Below are 12862 nucleotides of genomic sequence, written 5' to 3' on the forward strand. Positions count from 1 at the left end.
GCTGTGTGTCGTTGGGCACCTAGCTTTACCTCTCTGAGCCTCAGCTTCCCCATCTGCGAGGTAGTCCCCCAGACTCTTTGCAACTCTGGTCGTTAAGTCTTACTTCCGTGGAGGTGAACATTGTCTAGGAAATAAACGTGTGCTTTTCCCCGAAGCACCTAGTTTTGGATGTTGTCTGTAAGCTACGTCAGCTGGGTTAGAGAAGCCACCCCACATTTCTAGATGGGGCAGGGTCAGAGACAGGTGACAGCCCTTCCTGTTGATAATAATGCCTTTGTCCCTGGAAGCACCTTTAATTTATTAAGACCTGTTCTCCCTTTAACTATAAACGTCCTTGTGCACTAGGCAGGGCACTTAGTACCTATATTTTACAGACTGCAAAACAAGGCCCAGAAAAGTTAAGTCCTTCCCCAACGATCCGTGACCCCTGGTGATTAACGTAAATTAGTAGAAAGAGAGCCAGCCAGAAGCCAGATGATCTGCCCTTAGAAAATCACCAATGTCCCTAAGGCCCCAGTTTCCTGTCTGTAAAGTGGCAGTAATAATGGTTGCAGGGTCACGCACAATAACAGAGGCGCAAATAGTTTGCAAACTGTAAAGCACCTGTTCACCTTCACCATTCATGGTGGTGCAGAGAGCGGGTGACATTCTCACGGTGTTCTCCCCTCTCCGCTTCCCTCCTGCGTGCTCTTCCCTCCAGGAGATACACGCCATCTTCCAGGGTATTTCTCTGGGCCTCCTATCTGGCCCCTAATCCCCCTATGGTTCTCTCCCTCCAGACTGTAAATTCACCTGCCACCCGGAATGCCGCAGCCTGATCCAGCTGGACTGCAGTCAGCAGGAAGGCCCCTCCCGGGACAGACCCTCTCCAGAAAGCACCCTCACTTCGGCCTTCAGCCAGGTAGGCAGCAAGGGCTCAAGGACCGGGCTGGGAACAGCCTCTGAGGTGTCCCGGGCTCCCCTGTCCCTCCCAGGAGCTCTGGTGAGCGGGAGGTGGCGTGAGTGTTCCACATACACTGGATGTTGAGGTCCCCTTCTGGCTGGATGGGGTCCACAGCACACACTCTGATTCTGCCCCCAATTCTGATGTGGCGGGCGAGGGTCCCACACCACCAAAGTGATCATCTGACACCCGCTGAGTGTCCTTCAGTTCACCTCAATTCTGGCACTATCTGTGCGCCTCCCCACCACCACTTCAGACACCAATGGCAAGGCTGTGTTGTCACCTTCTACAGCTCCCTCCTTGGGTTCAATTAATTTGCTAGAGCAGCTCACAGAACTCAAACATTTTACCTACTAGATGATCAGTTTATTATAAAAGGATCTAACTTAGGAACAGCCAGATGGAAGAGATGCAGAGGGCAAGGTGTGTGGGAGGGACACAGCTTCCATGCCCTCTCCAGGCGCCACGCTCCCTGCACCTCCACGTGTTCGCCAACCCAGAAGCTCTCCAAGCCCCAATTTTTTGGGTTTTTATAGAGGCTTCATGACACAGACATGATTGATTAAATCATTGGCCAGCGGTGACTGATTCATCCTCCAGCCCCTCTCCCCTCCCCAGAGGTCAGGGGGTGGGACTAAAAGTTCCAGTCCTCTCCTGGCAACAAGCCTGCATCCTTAGGTGGCCTCCAAAATCACCTCATTAACATAACAAGAAACACCTCTGTTGCTCTCCTCACTTAGGAAGTTCCAAGGGTTTTAGGAGCTCTGTGCCAGGAAAGGAGACAGAGACCAAATATATATTTCTTATTAAAAAACCACAATATCACACCCCCTCTTCCAGGTGGCTGGGGGGATGGAACAGAATCGGTGACACTATTGAGAAGTGCCACCCCAAGCACAGAGCCTGCTTTGGCCTAGGGCTCCAGCCATAGGTGTGGGTATGGGTAGGGGTAGCGGTGGGGGTCCCAGAGAAAGCTCCTGAGGATCCTCTGAGGCCTCGTAGCCCTGGGGCAGTGGGGATGCTGGGACTGAGGCTTCTCAGCACATCATCCTGCCTGCCAGTCAGCCAGCCAGACCAGATCAACGTCAGAGGGTCTGTGCAAATGTTCTTTCCCTGTGTCAAAGGGCCAGGAAGTTAATGCCCAGAGCAGCTCTTGGTTCTGGGCTTTGCCAAGCCACTTGAACTAGGGCGTGTCTGACCTTTGATGTCGAGGATTTGGGAGGGAGACAGGAGAGCGTTGTTTTTAATTCTTGCATTGATGAAACATTAATTATCTACTATGTGCCAAGCACTGGTAAGAGTGGGGATAATAAATGCTACATCATAGTTCTGGTCCTCAGAGAGCTTACATTCTGGCGGGGAAGGCAGAATACAACCAAATAGTATATAGTGTGATTCATGTTTCAATAAAAGTACGAATGAAGCATTTTGAGTATACGGTGCAATTGTTTCTGTTGGGAGAAATCAGGGAATACTTCCCAGAGGAGGTGACATTTGCTGTAAGCCTTAATGTATTGGTCAGATGTTGCTGGTTAAGGAAGTAAGGAGTGTCCATCCTTACTGTAAGGACATCATCCATTTATTTATTTAACAAATATGTTTTGAATGTAGAGCATGTGCCAGGCCCGGGAATGCCAGGGACTTAGTGATGCAGTAAAGTAGGGGAGCAAGACTTTAATTAAACCCCATGTTTCTGAGAGAAAAGCCCTGAGTGCTGTGAGAGACAACACAGATGCTGAATGACTGGTTATTTCCTCAAGAGAATACAAGTGGGCCTGGGGAATCGGGGTCCAGTCCCAAGTCCCCAGACTAGCCATCCACACGCTTTTTCTGACCATGATGTACATGCTCAACAATGTTCAGTCACCTGGTCCACCCATGGGTGCTGCCGGCCTCCCTGCTGTTCCCCAGGCCTTTTTCTCCCACTGGGAAAGTAGTACTAGAAAGCAAATATGATGTGTATTTTTATAAGAATGATATTGAATTCATTCTAAAAAATATATTTTTTAAATTCTGTACATCTGAAAGAAACTTGGAGCCGCCCCTCTCCACTGCTCCCGCGCCCCGTGGCCCAGGCCTCGCTGAGCCCTCAGACACCCCGGCCGTGGGGCGGCCTGGGCCATCCGCAGCGTGAGAGCGGGCAGGCAGGAGGCATCGTTCCAGCCTCGGGCCCGGTCGCTGCTTCCTGCCCCGGCTCCCAGCATCACGCACATAGCCGTGGAGTTCCACATCCGGCACAACTACCCCTGGAGTAAGCTGCCCGTCAACGTGAGGCAGAGTCTTGGAAATTCACAGAGAGAATATGAGAAGCAGGTTGTCCTGTACACTGTTCGCAGTCAGTTACAATATAGAAATACTTAAACATGTCAAGAAGATGAACCCAAGTACTATGGGGAGCTGTGCAGTCGAGAACATCTCATGCTGTACCCTTGCCATTTATCAGATATGGTAAAGGCCTGAGGATAGCACCATATTATCCTGGGATCATGGATGACATTATGAACAGTGAGAAAAGTTAGGATTCATTGCCCAGTTTTACTGCTGCTGCCTGCCTAAGGCTTCTTGGCATGGGAAGAAACCAGTACATTGATCTGATGAACCCGTGTAGATCATCAAAAATTTTTTTCACAAGGAAAACGGCCCATGATCTTTTACCAGTAAAGCCAATGGAAATTGCCAGAGGCATGCTGAGTGGTGTAGGCTGCATATATCACAGAAGATGGCATAAAGATATGCAGTTTGCCTGAGAAATGTGCTATTGATAAGATCATTGATGCAGGCCCTCAACTCTCTGGATCACCAGATTACAATGTAGTACCTAGTTTATATAACACAGGATTTATTTATCTGGATGTGCTAATATCTGATGACAGTTATACAGTAGTTCCTCCTCTTGCAGGTTTTGTAATGAATCGAGTGCAAGGTGATTGTTTTGAAACTCTGTATTTGTTTCCATAGATGAGCATACTAGTATTGCGGGTCTTGCAAATGCACTTGAGATAGACCTATCCCTGGTTAAGGATGCTGTGTCATTTGGGGTACTGCCGATTGGGGTTTGCCCACAAGATAGGACTTCCCTAGCGGTCCAGTGGTTAAGACTCCACGCTGCCAACGCAGGGGGTGCGGGTTCGATCCCTGGTCAGGGAAGTGAGACCCCACATGCCGAGCGGTGCAGCCCAAAGATTTAAAAAAAAAAAAGGACAAGTAATAAATTTGGATCAACTTCGTTCATCGTGGAGGAATGCTCCACCCGTAAACAGAATAAAGTAACTCGTTTATTTAGTATGAGAAAAAAATTATGTACGTCCTCCACACACTTTGGAACTGGAACTGTTTATAACGTAGTCTGAATGTAACCAGACCTCTTGGGAGGGCCTTGCCCTGTCCCGGGTGAGAAAAGGAAGGGAGACAAATCTGACCCCCAAAGCCCTGGTGAAGGATGCAGATTTTTGCTGAAGGTTTTCTTTAGAAGATGGAGGAGGGAAGTTACATAGCACACCACATAACAACATTTACCAAAAATCTTATTTAAACGACTCTTTATTTTCCCACTTTTCTTTCCCATTGGGAACTTCCAAGTCTCTCTTCTTTCTGTTCCCCTCGAGCCTACCCATCCCCCATCCCAGAGCCCGCTCACCCCACTCCATCCTGCATTTCTCCTTTGGGTCTCTGTTTCTTCCTCTAGAGCAGCAGGTCTCAAATGGGAGGGGGTGATCTTGCCCCCCTCCACCAGGTGGGACCTCTGGCAGTTACTGGGGACATTTTTGGCTGTCACAGCTTGGAGGAGGCTACTGGCACCTAGTGGGCAGAGGCCGGGGATGCTGCTAAACGGCCTCCATTGCACAGAAGAGCCACAGCCCCGCAGCAAAGATTCATCCGGCCCTAAATGTGAGCAGTGCGGAGGTTGAGCAACCCTGCCCTAGAGTGGCTCGGCCAGCTCTCACGGGGGTGGGAGGGAAGGCCCCAGAGCAGGGCCTGGGGTTTGCTGCATGCCTTGTCTCATTCCCAGAATTTCAACAGTGAACAGGTGTTTCCAGATCTGAGTATTTGGAAGCAGAGTGACTCCCTTCCCTCTGCTGGAGAGATGAGTCAACCTTGGAATTTTCTGGCAAGCTAACTCAGGGCTGTGTCTAGAGCAGAACCACCACTGAAATATAGAAGAAGCCAGGAGTCCCTCGTGGGTGCCGCAGAGCAGCACGCCCACCGGCAGCCAGCCTGGAATGGGGTTTGCTCCCGGGCCGGCTGGGTTGGGCTGCAGTGTTTGCCTTGGACAGGCCTGGCTGCATGCTTCAGGCACAGCTGGGACAGGACCTAGCCTTCTGTCAATAAAACCTGGGCCCTGCTCCAGGCTAACTCGCCTTTTTCTAAAAAGCTTGTTTGTGCTGATTTCTGCCTTGGCTCGATTTTCTGTTGCGTACCCGGATAGAGCTTTCGTTCACCTTGACCTCGTCACCCGGTCTGAGCTAACCACATGTGCGAGTGCCGTTTTCGGAGTGGGGGTGGGCATTTGTTGTGGCCCGGGCCCTGGTCAGAGCTCCACTAGTTTGGAGGCGCATGGCTGTTAGGAGGTCTCTCCGCTTTGTTCTTGAAGAAAAAGAAAATCATTGATCTTCCTCCATCCAGAAGGAACCGCTGTTAGTTAACATTTTTATATTTTCTTCCTGTACGTTCATACATTTTTCAGAACACAGTTGAGATCATCCTGTAGATAAGTGTTTGGCCTCAACCTTTGAAAAGCAGTAATCCCAAGGTTCTGTCTGTCTTCTCTCTGCCATGCCAGACAGAGGTGGGGAGGGAGGAAGGGGAGGGGGTGTGAGGGGGCAGGGATGGGCTCAGAGCCCCAGCTGCACTCACAAGGTGTGTGGTTCGTGCGTGTCTCTCTCAGGTGGAGAAACAGAGGAAGAGTGGATGGAAGTTGCCTATGTTTTTGTCAGTCTCTGCTTGGAGATCTCAGAGGTCTGTGATGTCTGGTTTTTCTCTTGGGCACCCATGCTGACCAGGCAAATCCCCTTCAAGTCTCCCCCAGATCCCTTCAGTTTAAGCCTGTTTCCTAGAGGACATGGTTACCATTGGCTAAAGATCACAAAAGAGCTGCAGTTCTTTTATTTGGGGGCATGCTCCAAAGACATTATACTTCAGGTGGTCCTAAAGGTGCTCTTATCCTGTCACCCCTGTGATGAAAAAAACTCCCAGTAGCTCCCCAGGGCCCTGGGGATGAAGTGAGACCTCTGCTGGTTTGGTTCAGTCCTTTCCTTGCCTTTGGGGAAGCAGATCCCAAGAGAGGAAGCCCTTGCCCACAGCTGTTGATGTTCATCATAACCCGCTGCAGACCAGGGGGGTCCTGGCAGCTCTGTTCCCCAGGCCTTTGGTGCCACTTTTCTTGGTACATGGAATGCACAGATGACAAGACCAAAACGTAAGCACTCTTCCTTCCACTCAGCTCACTTGCAGCCGGGGAATGAATCTTATATCCATCAGGCCCCGATTCCATCCCCTCCTCCTGGCCCTCCAGAACCCAGGAGCAGCATTTAGAAACCAGGCTCCCAGGTCCCCACCTGCCAAGTCCAGGCCCTCCCCCAGCAGTTCCCAAACCTCACTTGGGCACTTTCCACACTTGAGATTCTGGCCATATCAATATGCCACCTATGCTACTGTTTACTTAATATTTCTCTTTACATAGATTTATTTGAGTAAACTTAAACTGTGTTAAAGGAAAAATTTTAAATCCTTCAATCACCATTGATGTACTTAAGATTTTTTTCCTGACACACATTAAATTAATATTTAATCTCTAAAATTAAAAACAGTATGCCTAAGGACTGTCTCAGATTCCTTCCACGCATAGTTATGGAGCCAGGCATCGTTCTAAAATCTTTTCAGGTGCCCTCAGTGGGAAATGCTGCCTACAGAGGCTGCACTCTGGTCATCTGGTGCCCTGACTACCAGGGCACTGGGTCCAGCCCCTTCCTAAGGGGCACCGTGAGCAGTGGTGAGAGCCGCGGGGGTGCCGGGACGGAAGTTCCAGCCACCAGCACTAAGGCCAAGGTGCTTTACAAAGGAGGGATGGATCTGTATGAACTGACAAGGAATAGTGCCAACAGAGACAAGTCACCCAGTGGTACATGCAGGACAAGCCCATTTGTACTGTGTACATATGTGTGTATGTGTGTATGCGTGTGTGTCTAAATGCAGAGTGAGGGCCTGGAGGGCGCCCAGACAACTGTTCGAAGGGATTTCACTTTGGGAGGGGGTGGGAGGTGATGGGTAGAATGAGAGAACTCTCGACTTTTGCTGTTTGCTTCGGGGCTGTTTGAATAACCAGATGCTGTCATGTGTTTCTAGTGTAACATTTCTAAAAGGCAATACATATTTTCTTAAAGAAAAGAAAGAACCCTGGCCTGAGTGACAGGAGAGCTAGGCTCTAATTCAGTTTGTGTAGATGACGATCTTGGCATGTGACTGGGAACAAGCCTCTTAGTTTCTCTGAGCCTCAGGTTTCTCCTCTGAGAAATGCTGGTTGTGTGGCTCCGGTGAGAAGATGTATGTGAAAGCATGTCAGTATCACCGGGTGACATTCCAGGGCCGACTCTGGTGCTTCCAACAGCCTTACTGGATTATTTTTAATCGTGTCACCCTGTGATGGAACCCCTCAGCAGCTTCCTATTACCCTCAAAATCAGTCTAAATCTGGATTAGCACACAAAACCCTTCATGGTCTGGCTCTGCCTACTCTCCACAATCCCAGAAAGATGGATTACTCTCCTGGATATAAAGCCAGGACACTACAGCTTTGTGGTTTGGCGGGTACTTGTTGCTACAAGACTTAACGATTATCCCCTCTTCTGCGGCCTGAGTTATTGCTCTACTCTGTTGATGAAAAGACTCAAGACCCTGTCCCCATTCACCACAGGGACAGACGGCTTCCAGGGTGGGTCAGCCCGGCCTGCTGGTGTTTCAGCCCCACAGGTCAGGTCGCTGCTGCCTTTCTGCCTACGCACCCCACCTCCACCCCTAGCCCACCGCTGTCATTCCTTAGCAGGGCCCCCGCTGGAATCCCCTCCCTCAGCCCCTGCAGCCACTGAGCAGTGACTCAGCTGGAGTGCAGAGCCGAGTTTCCTGGCTTCCAGCCCTGTGCTCCCTCCGCAGCCACACCAGTGTCACCCTACTGGGAGCTCTGCTTTTCCAGAACCCTCCAAAGGAGGAAGCGACTGTGACCGGTCCTGCCCCGGCCCTCCTCCCAACGTCACGGGCTAAACCCAGAACTACCACACGGGGGAGCCAGGGAGCCGGGAGGGGAGAACCTGGGGAACCAGGTCTATCTCTGCAGAGAGGCTGGGGCTTCCTAAGGAATGCTCTTTTTTTTTTTTTTTTCTTTTGCCTTTGAGAGGGTCACTCAATCCTTTCGCGTCCCTTCTCTGTCATGCTGTCTGCAGAAAGAATTGAGCTTATCATGTGGCCTGCGTGAAGAAGCTTACTTACCTTCACTCCTAATATTATGAATTGTAGCAAAGATTTTTCATCTTAAAACAATATAATAATATCATTACTGTTAAGCTAAATGCTTTAAAGTCACAAAAACCAATAAAGCATTACAAGAGGTCTTCTATTTAGCACTCAAAGCCTTCTATCCTGGTTTGCCATTTCTTCCTTTCACCATGATACACTTCTAGTCTGATTTATCATTTCTTTGTGCCTATAAATTCACAACCTTTTCTCCTCTGCACACGGATTCTGATAATGACGCCTAAGTAACACTCTTGATTGATACGTGCACACCTCTCTGGGAATTCTGGTCCCGGGTCTCCTCTGAAATGCTTGATAAAGGTTTATCAAACTGAATTGTGACTGATAACAACAGTAGCTAACATTTGTTGAGGCATACCATGTGTTCTGTCTGCTTGTTTTTTCAATTATTGAGAGAGGGGTGTTGAAATCCCAAATATAATTGGGGATTTGCCAATTTCTCCTTAAAGTTCTATCTTGTATTTTGAAGCTCCATTATTCAGTGCATAAACATTTAACATAATTACATTCTCTTGATTAATTGACACTTTATCATTATGAAATAACCTTCTTTATCCCCGGTAATGTTCTTTGTTCTGAAATCTACTTTGTCTGATGTTAGTATAGCCACTCCAGCTTTCTTTTGATTACCATTAGCGTGATATTTCTTTATCCATTTCTTTACTTTTAGGCTATTTGTGTCTTTATATTTAAAGGGCATTTCTTACAGACAGCACATAGTTGAATCTTGTTTTTCTTAATCCAATTGGATCATCTCTGCCCTTTAATTGGGTTATTTAGCTCATTTGCATTTAATGTGATTATTGATATAATGAGATTTTAAGTCTCTCATCACGCTGTTTGTTTTCTATTTGTCGAATCTGTTCTTTGCTTCCTTTTTCTTTTCTTCCTTCTTTTGGATTAATCAGATACATTTTATGATTCCATTTTATCTCATTTTTTGCCAGCCCATCCTCAGGGGCCAAAGGAAGGAGGTGGTCCCCAGCTGCTCTGCTCCACTCTGGCTATATCTGGGACAGTTGCTCCCCCATCCACAGATTTCCCTCCACGCTCTAGAAGCCAGGAGTGCTGGCCATAGCTATCAGTGATTCGACTCCACTGAACAGCTGCCTCTAACGGGAGCTAAGGCCTCTCTCAGCAGCCCAGGCCAACCCAGGGGAGCGCAGTTCTGATCAGACAGAGGGGAACGGCTTCCCACCAGAAGGCACTTGATATCCTGGCTCCAAGGAGGGACAGAGCTCTAGTACTTATTTCTCGAGAAATCCTTAAGCACTGGAGACATTTCTCCATGCTCCTCACAGCCCCACCCACTCCTTCTATCCTAGCATCAGTAGGTGTCTGAGATGACCTCTGGCTGGCCAGGTTGTCCTGAGGCTCTAAGGAGGCAACAAGGCTCTCTTTCTATGTGTAGTAGTGCAAGAGTTATTCACATGTCTCACGCCTGTGACCACATTGCCCTGGCTACTGGAGGACTGAAGAGGGCCACGCGAGGGATGGGGTTGTTGATCAGAAACATCTTTTATGATTCTCTAGTTTCCCTAAAGGAGGGCAATTAGATGGCAGACTCCGGGTGCCTGACTCAGGCCCAGCATGAGCTCTTCAGGGCTTCTGCTTCTTGGTAGGGGCTGATTTAACTGCCTTTGGTGTTTGTAAGTGTCAGGGCTTTATCGGAGCTGTCAGCCTTGCAGCCAAGCGAGAGAAGTGTGGAGTGGGCTAGAAGCCCCGAGAAAGTGACTCTCCTGTGAGTCAGCCTAAGTCGTGTGCAGCCATGTACCTCTTACAACAAGAAGTCACCTGGAGGGAAATTGAGCTCTGTGCTGTGCACAGCGGTTTAATGCTGTCAAATGCTGCTCTCAGGATGGAGGGTGGCATTCTTAAGATTCACCCCAGAGAGGACATCTGAAAAAGGCTGCTTCTGAGAGGCAAGGTGGGGGAGGTGTGGTCGTGGTTGGTGAACGTGTGTCAGGAAGTGGGAGGACACAGGAGGATTTTGACAGGCAGAGGAAACAGCGAGACCGCAAGAGGGCAGGGCGGCTGCTGGGAACGTGAATCAAATGTGCGCGGCTGTAAGGAGGGATGCGTGATTGTGGCTGGAGATGGGTATGACCTGTTGGCTGGGCACATGCTGTGAAAGACCTTGAAGGACCCACTCTGGAGTTCAGGATATCGTTGTAGAGGAGACTGTGATGAAAAATTGTCAGACACAGAAGGCCCTGGGTTTGAAATCTGATTCCACCATTTACTAGTTCTTTGACTTTGGGCAAAATGAGCCACCCTGAGCCTCAGCTTACTCATCTGTAAAATATGTTCTTGCAGGGCTGTAAGGATTAAGAGAGAGAATGAAGTGTGTGAGAGCTCGGTAACTCCAATATAATGTCTAATTTCACATCGTTCCACTGCACTGGCCGTTATGAGAAGGCAGGAACTATGTCTTCTTCAGAACATCCAGTCTAGTGCCTGCCATGTAGAAGGTGCTTAGTAATTATTTGTTGAATAAATGAATAAGCTTGATACTAGGTCGTGAAACTCAGTACTTATTCAATAATTATTAGTTGACATCTGAATGGAAAGGTTTTATGATAGAACAACACTGATCAGATCTTGGTCTAGAAGGGTAACTTTGGCAACAAGGCAGTGAGGAGTTTGGAGGAGGCAGAGATGGGAACAAGGGAAACTACGGGAAGGCTTTGCAATAATCTATGTTGATGGCACTCATCAAGATAGGAAATTCTAGGGCTTCCCTGGTGGCGCAGTGGTTGAGTGGTTGAGAGTCCGCCTGCTGATGCAGGGGACACGGGTTCGTGCCCCAGTCCGGGAAGATCCCACATGCCGCGGAGCGGCTGGGCCCGTGAGCCGTGGCCGCTGAGCCTGCGCGTCCGGAGCCTGTGCTCCGCAACGGGAGAGGCCACAACAGTGAGAGGCCCGCGTACTGCAAAAAAAAAAAAAAGATAGGAAATTCTAAAGGAGGGGGAGCAGGTGGAGGGCGAAGCAGGGAATGTCAGCTCAATTTGGACCTGTTGAGAGTGAGGCTCTAGCGGGGAGAGTTGGGTACCCAGCGAGCTGCTACAGGTATTCATCTGGAGCTACCTGGAAGAGAGAGAATTATGAGACGTGTGTATAAAGTACAGTTGATACCATTGGCCTAGGTGAGACTAAGCTTCCAGGGAGAGCACGGGCACATGGAGGGGGGTGGAGAAAACAGTCAATGGCTGAACTCTGGAAACCCCCAGTGAGCCAAAGGGAAGACAGGGTCGTAGGAAGACTGAGAAAGTAGCTCCTGACTTGTTTGTGTCGGACTGCGATTTCAGGCAATATGGCTAGTCTGAGAGCACCCAGGATAGATGCTTCATACTCTGCAGAGCCTTCAACAGCTTGGGGTCTGGAGTCAGACCAGCCGGGCTGATTCAGCTCCACCATGAGCTAGCATGTCTGACTATGTGCAAGTTACTTAACCTGCCAGAACCTCCTCTTCCATTCTGTAAACCAGAGATAATAACTGTAGCTTCCTCGTTGGTATGCTGTAGGGATTAAATGAGATGAAGCACATAAAGTTACTGGGACAGCGCCTGCACAAGGCGGCTAATGATGATTTCAAAACAGCTTTCGGGGAAGGGTGGGCCCCTCACCCCATTTTCAGCCTCTGAATATGTGGGTCGGTCATGAAGCCCCCAATCTGATATCTGGACTCCTCGGTTGCTCAGATGAGGAGACCTGAGGTCCAAAGTTGCTCACGATCCCACAGCAAGCTGGAGTTGGAGCTGGGCCTAGAATACCAGCTCCCGGCTTCCATTTTTGTACCACAGCTTTTCTGGAACACAGACCCACAGGGTGGATTTAACAAGGGGATCTGGCTACGTGTCAGGATGGCATTTGAGAGAGGAAGACAGCTTAAAATAATGTCTTTCATCATCTGACGCTCTGAGACAGGGAAGTCGCCCATCTACCATTTCAGTGGGGCTTTCTGAAACCCACCCCGCAACCATGATGCCATGGCTTTGCGGCTCCGGATGCTGCATCTTCAGGTCAAGACTCCTCTTCCTGGGACCAGGGACAAGAACAGCCAGTTCCTGTCCTTGTGCGTTCACTTCCAGAGCCTTGAAAGGCTGTTGCCCAGGCTCTTCTGCCACCTTCCGTCCTTCCCTGGTCAGGTTACCACTACTGCTGATTATTCATGGGGAAGAGGTACAGACAGAGTCACTGGACACTGAAAAGAATCCAGTCTTCCTCCTTTTGGGACTGTGGAGCTTCTATCTGGATTTTTCCTCCTGGAGGCTGGCCAACTTATTGTATCGTATGTGATCTTTGCCGGGTTCAGAAGCATCCCAGGGTCCTCACCAGCACAGTCTCCCTTTTGCTGGTGTCTTACGCGTGGCTTCCTTCCAAGCCTAGACTCACG

General features: G+C 49.3%; 1 protein-coding gene across 2 annotated transcripts in view; it reads left to right on the forward strand.

Moving 5' to 3' along the window:
- The window catches only part of RASSF5 (Ras association domain family member 5), a 71104-nt gene that overhangs the window by 26710 nt on the left and 31532 nt on the right, over positions 1-12862 (forward strand). For both annotated transcript variants that reach the window (XM_079932835.1, XM_079932837.1), the window contains exon 2: positions 780-901. In XM_079932835.1, the coding sequence (XP_079788961.1) occupies positions 780-901 (122 nt within the window). The remainder of the gene's footprint in view (positions 1-779; positions 902-12862) is intronic.

Source organism: Stenella coeruleoalba (genome assembly GCF_951394435.1).
Source record: "Stenella coeruleoalba genome assembly, chromosome: 1".
Classification (NCBI taxonomy): Eukaryota; Metazoa; Chordata; class Mammalia; order Artiodactyla; family Delphinidae; genus Stenella; species Stenella coeruleoalba.